The sequence below is a fragment of the Bos grunniens genome, chromosome 4 (genome assembly GCF_055505025.1).
Source record: "Bos grunniens cultivar Pamir isolate PY7600 chromosome 4, Bosgru_T2T1.0, whole genome shotgun sequence".
NCBI classification, from domain to species: Eukaryota; Metazoa; Chordata; class Mammalia; order Artiodactyla; family Bovidae; genus Bos; species Bos grunniens.
In genome coordinates, this window is record NC_141168.1 from 17,590,359 (window position 1) to 17,609,379 (window position 19,021).

Here is a 19,021-nt window from a genome sequence, read left to right on the forward strand (position 1 = left end):
TGAAAGTGAAGTCACTCAGTCGTGTCCGACTCTCAGCGACCCCATGGACTGCAGCCCACCAGGCTCCTCCATCCATGGGATTTTCCAGGCAAGAGTACCGGAGTGGGGTGCCATTGCCTTCTAGAATGGTACAAATTAAAGTGACTGATAAAAGCAAGTGCTGACATGGACATGAAACAACTGAAACCATCATACATAGCTGGTGAGAATGTAAAATATCATATCCACTTTGGAAGACAGTTTCGTGTAAAGTTAAATTTAGATTAGCCACATGACCTAACAACTCAAATCCAAGGTTTTTACCTAAGAGAAATGGAAACATTGTCACACAAAGACTTGGAAGCAAATGTTTATGGCAGCTGTATTCATAACAGCTGAAACAAAACAAAATTGAAAACAAGCCAAATGTTCATCACTTGGTGAGTGGATTAACAAATTGTGGTATGGCCATTCAACGGAATACTAGTTAGCAACAGAAAGGGACAAATTGCTGGACAAAATGCAACAACTTGAATGAATCTCAAAGTAAGCAAAAGAAACCAGTCACAAAAGGGTACATATCATATTATTCCATTTATATACGAAATTCTGGGAGAGGCAAAGCTATAGAAATAGAAATCAGATTGGTGGTTGTTAGGGATTGGGATGGGGCACGGGATAGACTGTGGGCTGGCACAAGGGAACTTTGTAGGGCAGTAGAAATGCTCTGTGTCTTAAATGTGGTGGCAGTTACTAGTTTGTCAAAATTCACTGGGCTGTAGGTATACTTTAAAGAAATGAATTTTATCTGATTGAATTATTTGACTGAATTTACCTGTCTGAATTAAGCTTGATTTAAAAAAAGAAAAGCAATGAAGAAAAAGAAAGGAAGAAAAAGAAGCAGAAACCAAAGCATATATATTCCCAGGTGGTTCAGATGGTAAAGTGTCTGCCTGCAATGTGGGAGACCCGGGTTTGATCCCTAGGTCAAGAAGAGCCCCTGGAGAAGGCAATGGCACCCCACTCCAGTACTCTTGCCCTGGAAAATTCCATGGACAGAGGAGCCTGGTAGGCTATAGTCCACGGGGTTGCAAAGAGTCAGACACAACTGAGGGACTTCACTTCACTTTATATACACACACACACACACACATACATACACATACGTATATATATGTATATATGGAATTTTCTGCACCAGATGGTGAATTAATTTTAAATTTTGATAGATAAGGTTTAATCATCCTCCAAAATGGATATGCCAACTTACACCTCCACCACTAGAATCTGAGAGTGCCTGTTTCCCCACACTCTGGCACGAATGGATATAATCAATTTTTTTAAAAGGTCTATTTGATGGTGAAAAAACCTATGATCCTTTCTATTTCAGTCATGCACTGTTAAGATCTTGTCCTAATCAGTCTCTCCACTTGCAGTCTTTTCTCTCTCCAAATCATCTTATATATTGTTAATTGAGTAATCCTTCTTGTGTTTAGTTGTAATACTATCTCAAAAAAATCATTAATGATACCCCAATTGCTTACAAAGTTAAGTCTAGACCTTTTAGCCAGGTGTTTGAGTCCTTAGTCTATCCCAGCTTCTCTACTAAGTTTCTGTCTTATCATTTTTAGTAGAAAGTTGGACTCAAACTTCTAGCTCAATGATTCTTACCCCCTCCGGCTTTATTGAGGTGTAACTGACATATAACAAGGTATAAGTTGAAGGTGCACAAAGTGATAATTTGATGCTTAGATATATAGTGAAATGTTTACTACAATAAGGTTAACACAACTTTCATCTCACATAATTACTATTTTGTTATGTTAAGACTATTAAAGCTCTGTGCTCACAACTTTAAACTATTATTGATTACAACCACTTTGCCAAACACTAGATCCCTGGAACTACTCATCTTTTAACTGAAAGTCTGTACTCTCTGACCAACGTCTCCCCATTTCCCTCAGTCCTTGGTAACCACCACTCTACTCTGTTTCTATGAGCTCCATGTTTTTAGATTCCACAAATAAATGAGATCATACAGTATTTGTCTTTCTTTATTTCACTTAGTATAATGCCTGTAAGATCTATCCATGTTGTTGCAAATAACAGGATTTCCTTCTTTGTCATGGCTAAATAATAGTTGTGTGTGTGTGTGTGATTACTTTACCATTCACCTGTTGATGAGTGCTTAGGTGGTTTCCACGTTGGGTCTTAGTTTTGACACGCGGGCTCTCTAGTTGTGTCTTGCAGGGTTAGCTGAGCCATTGCAGGTGATGTCTTATTCCCCAACCAGGGATTGAACCCACATCCCCTGCACTGAAGGTGGATTCTTTTTAAAATTTTTTAAAATGTTTGGCTGTACTGAGTCTTCCTTGCTGCTCTGTTTTCTCTAGTTGGGGCGAGCAGGGGCTACTCTCCAGTTGTGGTGCAGGGGCTTCTCAGTGCCGTGGCTTCTCTTTTTGGGTAGCACGGGCTGTAGGGCTTGAGGGCTTCAGAAGTTGCAGCTCACAAGCTCTAGAGCTTGGCTTGGTAGTCATGGCAAATGGGCTTATTTGCTCCTTGGCATGTGGGATCTTCCCTGACCAGGGATCAAACCCCTGTCCCCAGCATTGGCAGGCGGATTCTCAACCACTGGACCACCAGGAAGTCCTGGAAGATGGATTCTTAACCCCTGAATCATCAGGGAAGTCCCCAAACATTGAGTTTTATGCCTTCAGAGATGGGAAACTACGGGACACTAGGAATCTCATTTTCCTTAGAGAGTTGGTGACCTTGCCTCATTCCTATTGAAGTTGCAATGTCTATTTCCAATTGATGTTGATCCTTTCTTAATGTCTGGGCAAATATTTCATTTTTCTCGAATTGACTCGCAACTTGTGAGGGCACCTCCTTTCCCTCACACCCTGTCTTCTAGGGTAGGTGGAAGCCTCCTGGAGGCTAGGGCAAGATCTGAAAAGTTGAACCTCTTCACTGGGCAGGTGGATTCTCTGATTCAAATCAACAAATGGAAAACAAGGGTTGACTGGTGCTATGGGCAGTGCTAACAGGATGACATCATCTTTGAATTTCCTATTAATTTGGCTGGAGACACAAAGCATAAATTCATAAAAGATAACATTAACAGGACAAGACAATTTAAGAATCACCCAAGGCAGGGGTCTGTGGTCAAATGAGGTGAAATCAGAAAATGAAGATCTAGGGATGATATCCAAGGACCAGACGTGCATGGATATCAGTATCTCCATTTGAGCACTAACCTGCAGATTAGGAGCTGGAAGTAAGGTTTGCAAAGCTCCTTATCTATGAAGAGTGGTGATGTTGTGGCTCAGATGGTAAAGCATCTGTCTACAATGTGGGAGACCCGGGTTTGAGCCCTGGGTTGGGAAGATCCCCTGGAGAAGGAAATGGAAATCCACTCCAGTACTATTGCCTGGAAAATCCCATGGACAGAGGAGCCTGGTAGGCTACAGTCTATGGGGTCACAAAGAGTCAGACACGACTGAGCGACTTCACTTTCACTTTATCTATGAAGGGAGGTGATCAGGTGCTAAGAACAAGGACTGTTTATGATAAGGAGGGATTAAAACGTACAAAACCAAATAGGAGTATCAACAAAAGTTATCTTTAACCTTTATTCTCAATTATCTTTCTCCCAATCTTTAGTATATGTGCTGCCGAAGCACTCAAATATCCTCCTCGAAACTAACAGGTAGGTACTTATAGGTAGGTACCTCAGCCTTATTCTGAGCAAGGGCTATTATTGATTCTCCAATACTCTGACCACCAGACAGGAAGCCTAGTTGGGCTGGAGCTGCAAGGCTGGGCTTAGCAGGGAAAGCGGACTGGAAAGCAACCTGCATCCTTTGCGGGTGATTCACATTCTCCACAGTTCATTGTAGTTTCCTGGGGCAATACACAGTGTCCCCAACTCACACCTTTCATAATCTGACTGGGGCAAGCATTCCAACAGGACGCCAAGATCCAAAACTGTCAATTCCGCGTTCCAAGACCTTTAGTCCATGGGGCGTCCGCGGAGTTAGACCCTCCGCAGGCTCAGCAGGCACCAGACAAATGTTAACTCATATCCTCGCTTTTCTGATCCTCGCACCCAGTCCGAACAATCCTCTGACATTCTCTTCCCCTCCCAAGACCACTGCTTTCTCTAAGAGAGACTGGGCGTGCGTGATTCTCTCCCCAGTCAGTTCAGTTCAGTCGCTCAGTCGTGTGCGACTCTTTGTGACCCCATGGACTGCAGCACGCCAGGCCTCCCTGTCCATCACCAACTCCCGGAGTTTACCATAACCCATGTCCATTGAGTCGGTGATGCCATCCAACCATCTCATCCTCTGTCGTCCCCTTCTCCTCCCGCCTTCAATCTTTCCCAGCATCAGGGTCTTTTCAAATGAGTCAGCTCTTCGCATCAGGTGGCCAAAGTATTGGAGTTTCAGCTTTAGCATCAGTCCTTCCAAAGAACACTCAGGACTCATCTCCTTCAGAATGGACTGGTTGGATCTCCTGGCAGTCGAAGGGACTTTCAAGAGTCTTCAACACCACAGTTCAAAAGCATCGATTCTTCGGCGTTCTGCTTCAATTCGATTCTGTAGGCGCCTCCTGCAGGCCTACTACGTGCGAGATTTGCGGGCTTCCCGGGCGCAGAGCGTCCTGTCTGTTCGTTTCCCAGTCACCTGGTCCCGAGGCAAGACCTGCAGGCGGGAGACAGGATGGGTAGGGCTGTGCGCGCGCTTTCCTCTACTGCACGTCGGACTCTTGGAAACGGGCCGCCGATTTCGCCTTCGTTCTGTCCCCGCTGCAGCCCCGAAGGCTGTCCTACCAACGCAGGAGCCCTACTCACACCTGCTGCCCCGCACCGACTGGAGCCAGAGGAGGAGCAAGAGGCCCGTCGCGCTCGCGCGGGCCAGGTTTTCCGGCTCTGACCCCTCCTCGCGGCTCCCCCTCCCTCCGTGCGCCCCCGAGGGGCTGGACGCCGGGCCACCAGGGCGGCGGGACCCGGGGTTCGGTGCGGGTCCGGGCGGCGCCAACCGCCGCCTGGTCCCAGGCCTCCCGCGTCCCGCGCGTCCCCTCCCAGGAGGCGGATCCCGGGGGCGGGCCGGGCCCGGGCCTTGCGCCGCGCAGCCCCCGCGCGCCCGCGCCCGCCGCCTGGCCGCCCCTCAGGCAGGTTCCCGGCCGGCCGGGAGGTGGTGCTCGCCTCCCCGCGCCCGGGCCCGCGCGTTGCCGGGCAGCGCCTCGGAGGCTCCGAAGGGGGCGGAGCGGCGAGGCCGGCGTGCGGCTGGCAGCCCCCGTCCGTCCGCGGTTCCGGCCCCCGGCCCGCCCCCGCTTCGCCGGCCTCTCTCCGCGCCGGTGCGCGGCGTCCCGTCCAAGCCGCCGCCGCCGCAGCGGCCGCCCCTCCCGGGCCTGAGAGCGCAGAGCCGCGAGGCCGGGCCGGGGCGCCGGCCGGGACTGCCGGGGGCGCGGCGCCGACGCCGAGGCGCGGCCATGGAGGGGAAGACCCGCGCCGGGGTCGCGCTGGTCCCGGGGCCGAGCGGCCGCGGGCCTTCCGCCCGCCGCGCCCGCCGCCGCCGCCGCCGCCGCTCGGGGCTGCTGCTCCCCGGCCTCTGGCTGCTACTGCTGGCCCGGCCAACCTCGTGCGCCCCAGGTAAGCTCCGCGGAGACCCTCCGGCGCGACCCTGCCTTTCCTTTATCGCTGCTCTTTTCAAAATCCGGCTCTCCCCGCCCATCCTCTTTTATTCTCCACCGCTCCCTCGCCCTCCTTTATGGAGATGCTTTTCCATTCTCGTTGGGCCCAGCAGATAAAGGCACTGAAAAAATAATACGAAAAAGCAAGCAGATTCTGGCCAGTCTTGCCAAAAAGTCTGCAAAGCTTATTCTGCTATCCACGGAGCCCGAGGCGGGTCTGGCGGCTTCATCTCAGAATGTGTCTTTATTTTTCCCTGCAAAACGCAGGCACTGAAATTGTAATGCATGGCTGTATGAATGTGGTTACAGCAAATTTGAGGAAATACTTGATGGTCGGGGCTAAAGGGTACATTCGGTGTGTGTGCTTTAAAACAGTGTTGCATTACTCTGGGTGGCCCTGCGTCCCCCAGATGCAGGCAGCTGGCCGTGTCCCCCAGTGCACCAGGACACAAAGAACATTCAAAGAATATCTCTTGGAAAGCGCCCTGGCCATGGATCTTTCCAGGGAAATAGCTATTGCTGTTACTTCTGCAAAGGCATTAGTACAATAGAGTGTGAAAATATTGTGATTCTTAAGTGTCAGGGCATGAAAGGAGTAAGGGTTGTTTATAATAGAGGCAGTTTACTGACTGTTAGTCAGCGTGGAATTAAGAGGCATGATTTATGAAGAAGCATGTGGGCGGGTTTTGTTGTTGAGGAAATGATTTAATTCATATTGCTCCTCTGAAATGTTTATTTGTCCACCCTGAGCATACACGCAGGATGGTCTGCAAACCATCTCTGAGCTGACATGATGCAAGCCGGTGATTGCCCTAGCGCGTGCTCGTGCGCGTGCACACACAGACACACACAGAAACAGACACACACACACAAGCGCGCACACGCACGACCACTTTGGGGGCAGGAAAGGTGGAGTGAGCAGTGTGCAGAGCGGCTGCACGCTGAACAAAACCAGAAAGCTGTGGAAGCAACTCCAAACCCTCCCTTCTGGTGGGAGCAGTGCCAGAGGACCGCCAAGTGGCTCTGGGAGGAAATGGAACACGTTTGAAGGTGTCCCTGGACCTCACTGTCGGAATTATAACCAGTGCCACATAGAGGATGGGACACAAAAGCACAGGAAGGGACTTGAGGGATCACAGACTGGAACTGCTTCTCTTACTGAAGAGGAAATTGACACATAACTGACTTGCTCAAGGTCACAGGCTAGTTGGTGCAGAGTCCTCTGCTTTCCATTCGCCTTATGGCGCTTAACCTGTGAACTTAGGCACACCTGAGACCACCTCATAGCTTTCCCATAGCTGGGTGGAACCCTGCTCAGGGAGCCACAGCAGAACCAGGGGGACAAAATGGGTCTCTTTCAGGCATTTGAAAGAGACAGTGTTGCCTGACCCAGTGCCTCAGCTCTCAGTCTTGCTCCAGTGTGTTCTAGCCTGTGTGTCCAGAGAAATGGAGATCCTAGGTTTTTTTGTGAGAAGAGGCAATCATGAAGTGGGCTCTTGGCTTTAGTCAAGCAGTAAAGCCCATCTGATACTAATGGATTCATCTGCTATGGGACATGGCAAACTGATTGTTTCCAATTACTGAGTGCGTCCTGTGTGCCAGGTGCCACATTTTACATACACGATCTGATACGCTGTGAGTTAGGCATTGTTATCCCCATTTTACAGATGAGAATACTAAGGCTGCAGGAGTTTGGGTTAGTTTGACTCCAGACTCCATGTACAGTAACCTCTGTACAGCTTCCTCATGTGAATATGGCCATCTGGATGTGCTGTAGATGTTGTGAGTAATACAAGTAATTCTCTTGATAAATTTAAAGTAAATGGAGCTGTTTGTACTGTCCCTCCATAATTTTCTCTTCTCTAGTCTTTTCCTGTTCCCCGTAACCTCCAATGCAAACATTAAACGCGGAGACTTGAAAGTCGTTTTATTTCCGCTCTAGAGCCAACATCACGGAAGCAGAGACTTCATCCTTTCTCTGGTTGGTGTATTGGGCCCCTCTGGTTTGCACAGCTGCTTCTAGGCTTTGTCATAGGATGGGAACTGAAGAAGGGGAGGACACGGTGCCTGTCCTCAGGGATCCTGTTGGGACCCAAAGCAGCTCATAAGCAAGAGCAGACTCCACGTGGGCTGTCCCCGGGCAGGAAAGGCAGCAAGGGAAACAGCTTCCCAGGGAAGATCTCTTAAAAGGTGGCACCGATCCTCTGGAAGGCTGAGAGAGTGATAGTGGCAGAGGGTGGCTTTCTAATGTAGGACACCTGGGCATGGTGAGTGGCATGTGACCCCGAGGAGATGCTGCGTTTCAGTTGTTTGGCCCACGTCTTTCTCTGTGCCACTAGGACCCTCGGGCTTCTCGTCCTGAGTGTTGTATTTTCCCCACTGGAGTGGGGCTGGAGGAGGCTATGCCAAACCCTGCTGTGCTGGTTCTCTTTCTGAAGAGTAAGTGGCATTAGAAAGTGTGGTGTCTTTCTCCTGCCTTGGGTCTCCTAGGTTAGGCACTTGTTCCTTCTGTGGCTGCCTATAGACTCTCTCCTCCTTCCACAGGTTTGTCTTTCATTGGTAACTTTGTTAAATGGAGTCCGCTCTCCAGTTATCCCCATATTTCAGTCTTTACGTAAATTTCTGTGTCTTATTGATTTCTTGTCTATATCTGTTTCATTCAGCATTTTGAATGTGCTTTTTTTTTTTTGGTTCGTTTAAACATTTATAAGTTTGGTCTTGATGGTTCACTGTTGTGGAAACAAGTTGTAATGCTTTGGACTTGTTTTTGAATGGAGTGCTTTAGGAATCCTACATCCATGATGTAAAAGGAAAAGATTGTACCCCATTTCTTCATTTTATTCAGGGGTAAGTCTTTCTTAAGATAATAGTTATTATAAAATTGAAACTTTGAAAATTATTGGAAGGTACAGATAACAGGTATCCTTAATCCCACAACCTATAGCCAACTCTGTAAATAACTTTGTCTTTGTTAACATTAAAAAAAAATTGAATTTATGTATTTACTTTTTTCACTCAATATTTAACTTAAGTATTTCTCTATTCATGAAATATTGTTTGAAAACACAGTTTCCATCCTAATAATTTACTCAATTATCCTTTTATTATTTCCAGCTTTTTTTTTTCCTGTTATAAATAACGCTGTAATGAATAGGTATGTAGGTAAGGCTTTGTCTAGATTTCTTTGTGTATGGGCTCTTTTCCCCACTTAGAATACATTTCCAGAAGGGAAATTAGACTATAGTTTAGATCTAAATCCACCAGCCTGGATCTTTGCATATTTTGTTTGGTGTGCTGGGTGTCTAATACGTGTCTCAGTAGGTGGTTGTTAAAGGAATCAGCTTCTCATGTAAAACTGTAATGCTGAAATTACCCCAAGCAGTCTATGCAGTTTACTGTTTGACTTCATCACCGCCAGCATTATTACTTTTAAAACTCTTGTTAAATTTGTAACACATTACTTTAATTTTTTATTACTTTTGAGTTGAATATTTTTTGTTTATTTTGTAGTTGTAGTCTGTGAATTTTCTGTTTTTGCTTATTTATCCATGATATATACGTATAGTTTAGTCACTAAGTCGTGTCTGACTCTTTTGTGACCCTGTGGACTGTAGCCCGCCAGGCTCCTCTGTCCTTGGAATTTCTCAGGCAAGAATACTGGAGTGGATTTCCATTTCTAGGGAATCTTCCCGACCCAGAAATCCAGCCCTCATCTCTGATATCAGCAGGCGGATTCTTTATCACTGAGCCACCTGGGAAGCCCAATATATATGTCAGTTCAGTTCAGTTCAGTCGCTCACTTGTGTCCGACTCTTTGCGACCCCATGAATTGCAGCACGCCAGGTCTCCCTGTCCATCACCAACTCCCGGAGTCCACCCAAACTCACGTCCATTGAGTCAGTGATGCCATCCAATCATCTCATTCTCTGTTGTCCCCTTCTCCTCCTGCCCCCAATCCCTCCCAGCATCAGGGTCTTTTCCAATGAGTCAACTCTTCGCATGAGGTGGCCAAAGTACTGGAGTTTCAGCTTTAGCATCATTCCTTCCAAAGAACACCCAGGACTGATCTCCTTTAGAATGGACTGGAGAGATCCAAGGGACTCTCAAGAGTCTTCTCCAACATCACAGTTCAATAGCATCAATTCTTCAGCGCTCAGCTTTCTTTACAGTCCAACTTTCATATCCATACATGACTATTGGAAAAACTATAGCCTTGACTAGACGGACCTTTGTTGGCAAAGTAATGTCTCTGCCTTTGAATATGCTGTCTAGGTTGGTCATAACTTTCCTTCCAAGCAGTAAGCGTCTTTTAATTTCATGGCTGCAATATATATGTATATACACATATATATGTAAATTTTTTTAAAGGATAGCAACTGTTTTTCCCCCTCCTTTTTGTTGTATTCTCCCCCTCCTAATGGATTTTCCTTTAAATTTTATATAGTCTTGAAATTTTTGATTATTTTGGTTAGCAAAATCTGCCATTTTATTTTTCATTGCATGTATGCCTAATGGCATGTTAACTTTTTATCTTACTTAATGCACTGTTTTATTAAATAATGAGCATTTTCAGTTGAATATTTGCTATACTTCTTGAGTGGTGTAGTAGCCTATAAACGAAGACTTAGATAAATGTTCCGAAGGTGTGATGCCTGGACCCCCTGCATCATCATCATCCTTTGGGGACTTAGGGGTGCTTGTTAAGAATTTAGATTTCTGCGGCTCTCCCTTCACCTACATCAGAATCTTTGGTGTTAGTAACTGGGAATCTTCCTTTTTTAACAAGTTCACAGCTTATTTTTAGGCACTTTGACCTTTGGAACTGCCAATCCAGACACCATAAACCCCTAGTTGAAAGTTGATCGCATATGGGGTATATTCCACTTAATATCTTGCAACTGTCTTTTCACTGTTAGAACAATTGATTTAAAACCACGACGTTGAAACTGTTTGGGATTCTATCTTGTTTGCTTGGTTGTCTCTGGGTTGAGAATCAAAGGGCATGGAGGACATCATTTTAAATCCTCACCTCCCCAGCCCCTTGGGAACAGCTGCTGCAGTCTTTGTCAGGAAATGCCTCATTTAATCCTGAAAACAGAACCCAGCCAGGGGTTGTGAAAAGTCACGGGGGACCTGGGAGCCACAGGTTTTTCTCTCAGTGCCCTGGGTGCTAGAGGCAGCTAATTACTGTAATTATAATTACACTAGGTTGATTTTCCCAGCTAGAAAGATGCTGTTCTCACTGATCTAATTTGTTTCCAAGTTGTGACCACCCACCTTTCATCTGCGGGCTTGCAGTGACATGATTTCTCTTTCATGTGCTTAGGCAGCATGATTTGTTGGAAAGCACACCGAACTGTGAGTTAGCTAACCTGAGTGTGCTCTTCTCAGCCGATGACTTGCCGTGTGACTGTGGACAGGTTACCCTGTTCTGGGTTATCCCATCAGTGTAAGAAGGGGTCGCTGAGATGATCTCTGAGTACCCTTTAGCTCTTATGTTTCAGGTCCACAGGTTGGATGCCTTGGGATGCATGTATTATAGCAACTGTCCTGCTTCTACCAAATGTCTGTGTCACCATCTCACCGTCCTGTAGATGTTCTAGCCCAGTGACCTACCGAAGGCCATTGTGTTCAGTTCTTCTTAAAAAAAAAAAAAAAATACTCTTCCCTCCTGCATCCCCACCCCCAGGACACCCACTGTGTTAATTTTCTCATAAGCCCCAGCATCCTAGGTGCCTACTCCCACCCCAGCTCATAAACCTCCTAACAGAATACAGGCTGTGGACTCAGACTTGGGGGATCTTGAGAAAAACAGGAGGCCCTACAGACGCAAGGAGGGCAGGAGGTGACCAGATTTGCCACTTATTGACTTCATGGAGTTGATGGAGATTTTGAAAACATATATAAGCTTCATAGGTTATGTTCATGGGCATCATGGAAGAATCAGTAAAGCAGTCGTTGAAAATTTAAGAATGAGTAGAAGCACATAGAATCCCCAGTGGCTTCAGACGGTAAAGCATCTGCCTACAATGTGGGAGACCCGGGTTTGATCCCTGGGTCGGGAAGATCCCCTGGAGAAGGAAATGGCAACCCACTCCAGTACTCTTGCCTGGAAAATCCCATGGACGAAGGAGCCTGGTAGGCTACAGTCCACAGGCTCGCAAAGAGTTGGACAGGACTGAGCACATAGAAGGATATTTCTGAAGGATATTTCTCCAAAGTGAAGAAGTTCCTTTGGGCAGGCAGGCTTAAAATAGCTCATGTAGGAGAGAAATAATAATGGGAGAAGGAACTGGAGGGGACTGGTGGGAGGGAAGCCTGAAGCGACGGGAGATAGCGGTGGTGTTGCCAGGGCACATGTGATGGCGTTTGTCCTGTAGCATCTGACAGGCCGTGTGGGGCCAGGGGAGGTGGGCAGTTGGCTTGAGCCAGGGTGGGGAATCTTGGGCAGATGTGGTCAAGAGCCAAGGGGAGTGGGGGGATTTGTGAAGACATGGTCTGGTGGTGGGGTGCAGAGTCTGGGCTGGGTGAGGAAGGAAGGGGAGGAGGAGGGGAGAAGGACTGAGAAGGGGAGTCCGGGGAGATCCCAGATAGCAGCGAGGTGGGAGGTGGGCTGGAGGGATGGCGGTTTCAGAGGTGAATCGGCACTGGTGTTGGTCTTGGTTAAGGGTGTGGGGTGTGGCTGCAGGGATCGGTTGTTGGAGTGGACTGTGAATGCAGGCTCTGGGTGAATCCTCTGTAGGTGCCAGATTCGCCAGGAGTGAGGTGAGAGAACCGGGAGCTGGGCACTGAGTACTCAGTGAATGAAGGGCTGTGACCTCCGGGGCCGGGGAGGAAGCGGCCCTTTAGTCTCTCCACCCCTCTCTCCATCACCACTGCCCCTGTCCATGCTCCCGTCCTCTTTTCCCCCCGTTACTACTCTGGCTCCAGCCAGTTCATCTCCCCACTTCAGCTGGAGGTCCTTGTGGAAACCAGTCTGCTCAGGTCACATCATCACTTTCTCGCTGAAACACCTGGGGGGGCCTTGTCCGATTTCATGCTCCTTCAAGTCCAAGTCCACAGCCTGGGCGCTCAGGATGAGGCTTGTGACAGGGGTGGGAACAGGGATGTAGGAGGGGGGCGCTCACGAGAACGTGCACACGGTGGGTGCAGGGTCTCCAGAACGATTGTGCTGGAAAGGGCCAACGAGAGGGGGAAGTGACAGGATCTGACGCCTGAGGGTCGCCCTCCTCAGATTCTCCGTGGTTTCAACCTCGGGATGCACTTGAGGATGACTGGCTGGCTGGGGGAGGGGGAGGGAGGTGGGGGGGGGGAAGCCGAGTCCTGCTTTGGGGGGTCCTGGTTTCTTTGGGGCATGAAGTGGGCAGCAAGTTAGCAGAAAGCGAAGAAGGGGCAGGTAGGGGCCCCCGAGTGCCGGTGAGGAGGGGCTGGCCTGGAAGAGGAGATGGATGGTGCTGGAAAGGGTGATGAGGGTAGCAGCGAAGGCTCCCGGGCTTTGGGGGGGACGCAGGGGAGAGTGGAGGAGAGCTGGAGCTAGGTGGTGGGGGGACAGCGGTGGGCTGAGGAGCGGGTGACCGTTCCTGGGGATGGCGGACGATGACCTCTGCTGAGAAGAAGGCGGGTATGAGAGGGGACAGCGAGTGTGAGGAAATAACGCTGGTTTGTGGTGGGAAGCCGAGAGGAGTAGAGTGGACGGATTTCAGGCCTCAAATAGTGTGGGCGGCAGTTGGGAGGCCGTCTTGGCAGTGGGCGAGGCAGGCACTGTCCGCTTGCCTTTCCTGGTGGCCCGGAGGCCGGACATGCACCGTGACAGCTCCCCTGGGCGGTGGGTGGCCCGTCCTGCCAGGGGGTCGGGGTCGGGCCGGACGGGTGCTCCCGCTGTTGGTGCTGGGCAGGTGTTGGCGGCCCTGTGGAGTCCTGGGGAAGCCCTTCAGCTCCTTTCTTTGCTCTCGAGTCGGGTCCCGCGGAGGGAGCCCTTCCTCACCGTGGTGCCGGGATTCACTTTGGAGCCACACAGCCTGAAGGGCCATGTGAACACGGCGGGGGAGCCTCAGTAGAGGGACGCCTTGCACACACACAGCTAACGGGGAGCCCAGGAGACAGGAGTGAATCGGGGGGCAGTTGCTAGGCCTTTGCTCCTGCAGGCTACGGGGCATGGAGCGGTCCCCAAAGCTCCCTGGGAGTGTGTGAGGAAGGCTCTTGCCCAGGTCTACTTGGATCTATGGAGTATACCGTTTAAGTCCAAGTGGTGCTAGTGGTAAAGAACCTGCCTGCCAGTGCAGGAGATGTAAGAGTCTCAGGTTTGATCCCTGGGTTGGGAAGATCCCCTGGAGGAAGGCACAGCAACCCAGTCCAGTATTCTTGCCTGGAGAATCCCATGGACAGAGGAGCCTGGTGGGCTGTGGTCCATAGGGGTTGCAGAGAGTTGGACATGAGAGGGACTTATCACACTCAGGTTTGAGAAGCTCTGGCCTTGGCAGTGTGTCCTTGAGGATGGGTACATTTCCCAGACTTGGTTTCACCTATCAGTAAGGAGTCTTTAACTGGTAAAAATTCAGGTTTTAACTTGGTTGGGAAGCAGGGAAGGAGCAGCAGCAGGTTCAGAACTGGGCTGGTGTCTGGCAGGTCGTGTAGCTCAGAACCGCCCCTGCTCCGTGTTTTCCCTCAGCCTGGGCATGTTTGGAGGCCTTCCGCTCCACCCTAGGTTGCCCTGCACCGATCTTGAACCCCAAGGATTACAGGAGCACCTGGAGGTAGCTGAAGGAAACAAGTGTCAAAAGCTAGGCGAAGGTGGAAGCAACTCAGATGTCCATCAGCAGACATAAACAAAATGCGATCTGTCCATACAAGGGACTTAGTATTCCTTCTTACAAAAAAAGGAAAGTTCTGACTCAGCTTGCGACATGGATGGACCTTGACATTAATGCTAGGTGAAATAAGACAGTCACAAAAAAGACAAAATACTGTGCGGTTCCACTTGTATCTAGAGTTGCCAGAATTGCAGAGACTGAAAGTAGAGTGGAGCTGGCCAGGGGCAGAGGGGAGGAGGGCAGGGGGAGCTGTGTTCAGTGGGTGCAGAGTTTCACTTTTGCAGGATGAAAAGCATTCTGGGGATGGGTTGTACAATCATATGAATGTACCAAACACTATGGTAAATTGTATGATATGTGGGGTTTTTTAAAATTGCAATTAAAAAAAAAAAAAAAAAACCCTGAAGTGAGGCTGAATGGGAACTAGCTGGTCGGGTAGCTGGAGTGAACATTCGTCAGAGCTGGGATCCACAGTGGCCTAGGGCAGGGCTGGAGCACAGGACAGGTGCTGGCTGTGGGAACGTGCTGGCTGACACAGGTGACCAGCAGAGGCCAGACCTGATGGGGACTGGTCGGTGGCTGGTGGCTAGGACAGCAGTCACATTACCTGCTCTTGGCCCTAAGGCACCATCAGGGATCTCCAGGCTTCTCAACCTCAGGACTGATTCACCTCACCTCACATTCCTAGGTGGTGCTAGTGGTAAAGAACCTACTGCCAGTGTGGGAGATGTAGGAGTCACGGGTTCCATCCCTGGGTCGGGAACATCCCCTGGAGGAGGGCATGGCAAACCCACTCCAGTATTCTTGCTTGGAGAATCCCATGGACAAAGGAACCTTGTGGGCTTCGGTACATAGGGTCGCAAAGAGTCGGACACGAATGAAGTGACTAAGCATGCACTTTCACCGTATACTTTATCTCTCTTCTCACCTTTCACCTCATTTCACCTTACCTCAAAGCTTCTCACCTCAGTTGTCACCTTCCACTTTCACCTCACTTTTAACCTCTCAACTCGTCTCACTCCCCCCGTTTTGTTGGAGGATAGGCTGGGGACAGGGCTGGGAAGGGGTTGAAATTTTCAGCCTGGGCCAGGGTAGAGTCTTAAGAATTTATAAAATCGGATTATTCTTCCTTGCCCTTGGCATTGGGCTTTTAAATATTTGGATGCATTTTCAGACTTACAATAGCCTTATTATTATTATTTTTTTCTATTCTGATTATACAAATGGTGTGTGTTTATTGAACTAATCTGTACTTACTGTTCTCTGTGCCTGGAACATTCTTATCTCAGCTGTGATCTCCATGGTTTACGGGCGCCCCTTCCTTCAGGTCTGTGCTCAGATGTCACGTCATCAGAGACGCCTTCCCTGACTCTGTTTTAAAGAAACAGCAGCCCTTCCTGAATTCCTTGCGCCTGACACTGTCTTGGTGGTCTCCACAGCGCTTGTCACCACCTTCTAGGTGTCTGCTTCTTCTCTCTCCCTCCACTAGAGAGTAAGCTCGGCTGGGCCAGCCTTGATCACCTTCTACGTGTCTGCTGCTTCTCTCTCCCTCCACTAGAGAGTAAGCTCGGCTGGGCCAGCCTTGATCACCTTCTACGTGTCTGCTGCTTCTCTCTCCCTCCACTAGAGAGTAAGCTCGGCTGGGCCAGCCTTGATCACCTTCTACATGTCTGCTGCTTCTCTCTCCCTCCACTAGAGAGTAAGCTCGGCTGGGCCAGCCTTGATCTGTCTTGTCCTGTGTTGTTTCTCTGTGTAGCAGATCCTTCTTGAGTGCTTACTCTGTGCAGACCTTGTACTGGGCCCTGGGGATGCCTCTGTGAACAAAGGTAATTTCATGGCGTGTTACTTCTTGGTAAATGCTGTGAAGAAGTGGAGCAGGTAGAGGGCTTGGGAGCAAGGGATGGAAGTGGGAGTCCAGTGGCGAGGGAGACCTCTTTGAGCCCGTGACTGTGTTAATTGCTGGGGCCACCATAATGAAGGGCCACGAAAATGGCAGCTTAAACAGCAGAAATTGATTGCAGCCCCGTGCCGGACGCTAGAAGTCCTCTGTCTGCAGGGCTGCAGTCCTCTGAAGGTGGGGGGTGGGGAGCATCTGTCCTGTCCTCTCTCCTGGATTGTGGCAGGCCTTGGCTTGTGGCAGCATCCAGTCTTCTCATGGGGCTCTCCCTGTGTTCAAATTTCCCCTTTTTGTAAGGACAGCCATTGAATTGAGGACCCACCCTACTCCAGTATGACTTCATCTTAGCTTCTTACATCTTCAATGACCCTGTTTCCAAATAAGGTCACATCCTGAGGTACTCAGGGTTAGGACTCCAGCCTGTGAATTTGGGGACGGGGCACATGGTTCAACCTGTGACAGTTGCATTTACTCTTAAGATTTGAAGGAGGCCAGGGGGCCAGCCGACTAGGTCTTTGGGGGACAGTGTTTCCTGTGGATGAAGCAATCAGTGTAAAGACAGGAGAGTGCAGTTGTTGGGGCGGGGGGGTGGTGGTGGGGGAATGGGAGGAAAGCTAATGTGCCCAAAGCAGAGAGGGTGGAGGTGAGGAGTAGGGGGCAGGGGCTCAGGCGTGGGAGAAAGTGAGTGTTGGGTGGAGCATCGTAGGTGTCACAGGACTCATCATCACCCCCAGGTAAGGTGAGAATTAGAGGAGTGATGTGATGAGGCTTAACATGTCAGATTTATGGTACATTAAATGCATTCTTTTAGTATAAAAAGATAGTGAAAACCACCCCAGATCCCTCCACTTAGAGATAACCGCTGTGCCACTCTGGTGTCTCTCCTTTCAGACTTTTTTTTAGCTGTGTAAGCACATACACGTGAAGGAATGGTACTGTCTTCCACGTGTTGCTGGCTGACTTGCTTTTTATCACTTCACACTTGCTCATAGAACCTTCTTGTCAGGAAATACAGGTCCACATCGTGATTTTACCCGATGCTGTGGATGTTCTATACTTTATTTAATCGGTTCTCTGTTGATGGATAATTACATCGCTTTCAGCTTTGGTGTGATTAAAAAACACTGCTATGAGTGTCTTTGTATGTCTATCTTTATACACTTTTCTAATTATTTCCTTAGGATAAATTCCCAGAAATAGAACTGCTGGACTAGACAGTCTTCATGTATTAAATTTTAATATATATTACCAAATTGGTCTCTCAAAAGGTTGACACTATCAGCATTCTCCCTAGCGGTGAATTGAGTGCCAGTTTTATTCTACCTTTCCATAATACAGACTATTCCCAATCTTTATTATTTTTACCAAAATCATAGGTAAAAAACATTTCCTTTAAAGTTGTACTTCCTTGTTTGTTAGTAGGCACTTAGGCCTTTGTTTTTTTTTCATTTCTTAAAGACTTTTATTTTTTTTTGGATATGGACCATTTTTTAAGTCTTTATTGGATTTGTTATAATATTGCTTCTATTTTATGTTTTGGTCTTTTGGCCATGAGGCATGTGGGGTCTTAGCTTCCTGACCAGGGATTGAACCCTCACCCTCTGCATTGGAAAGGGAAGTCTTAACCACTGGACCATCAGGAAAGTCCCGTCAGGCCTTTGATTGAGGCCGCCTTTGTGTTCCTTTCTCTGGTTTCCCTTGTAGAGAGCTCAAGGCTAACCTGGGAGTAATAATACCCAACAATTATAGAGTGCTAGTTGCTTGCCAAGCATTGTGTTAGGCACAGTGTATCTTGTTTAATGTATATCAGAACAATACGAGGTGGGCACTGTTATTATCCCCATTTTACAGATGAGGGAAATAAAGGTTAGAGATGTTCACAGACTTGCTCACGGTCATACAACTAGCAGCAGTCCTCCTCACCCTGGGGGTTTCTTTTGCTCTGGGTCTAGTTACAGAATGACTCTGTGATCTCTGTCATTACAATGCCCGCTCATAGGCTTTGCTTGCTTGGTTGAGTGAGCTCTATGGACCCAGAGCTGTGGTCACAGCCATCCATGGCCCCTTGCCAGCCCCCTGCCTGTGTCAGATGTCCTGGCTCTGAAGGCCAGCCCAGGGCTCAGCACATACGGAAAGGTGCTCACCAAATAGTGGTTAAGAGAAATGAAGGAGGCAGGCTTTTGAAAGTTAGGATATTATGTGAAGGTGCCATTTTTTTTAACACTAGCATATTAAAAATTTTAAAAAGTTTCAGAAAGTTAAAATTCATGTTATGAACCCATATTCCATATCCTCCAACACAGAGGATAATCATTTTCTTAATACCAAGTGACATTTTCTTATTGCATTTCCTTTTGTATCATGTCCTGGATCATATCCTTGTGGTTTTGATACTATTTCTACTTTGTTTTTGACTATACTATTTTTCTGTGGCTTGTTTCTGACAGCATAGTGTGTGGGTTGTTATACATCCTCTTTGTTAATAAATTGGTGTATGCCACTGGTTTAAAATCAATTTCTCATTAACTTTGAAATTTTGGTGGGAGGAAGTCGAGGCCTTAAAATTAATACATTGTCTGAAACCCAACCTGTGCACCAAGCTGCCCTACTTTCATTGTTTTATATGCCCCTTGAGCCTTTT

General features: G+C 48.3%; 1 protein-coding gene across 1 annotated transcript in view; it reads left to right on the top strand.

Moving 5' to 3' along the window:
- Positions 1–5,191: 5,191 nt before the first annotated feature.
- The window catches only part of KIAA1549 (KIAA1549 ortholog), a 124,519-nt gene continuing 110,689 nt past the window's right edge, over positions 5,192–19,021 (top strand). The window contains exon 1 of the mRNA XM_086395344.1: positions 5,192–5,632. Coding sequence (XP_086251470.1) covers positions 5,473–5,632 — 160 coding nt within the window. The 5' untranslated portion in view covers positions 5,192–5,472. The remainder of the gene's footprint in view (positions 5,633–19,021) is intronic.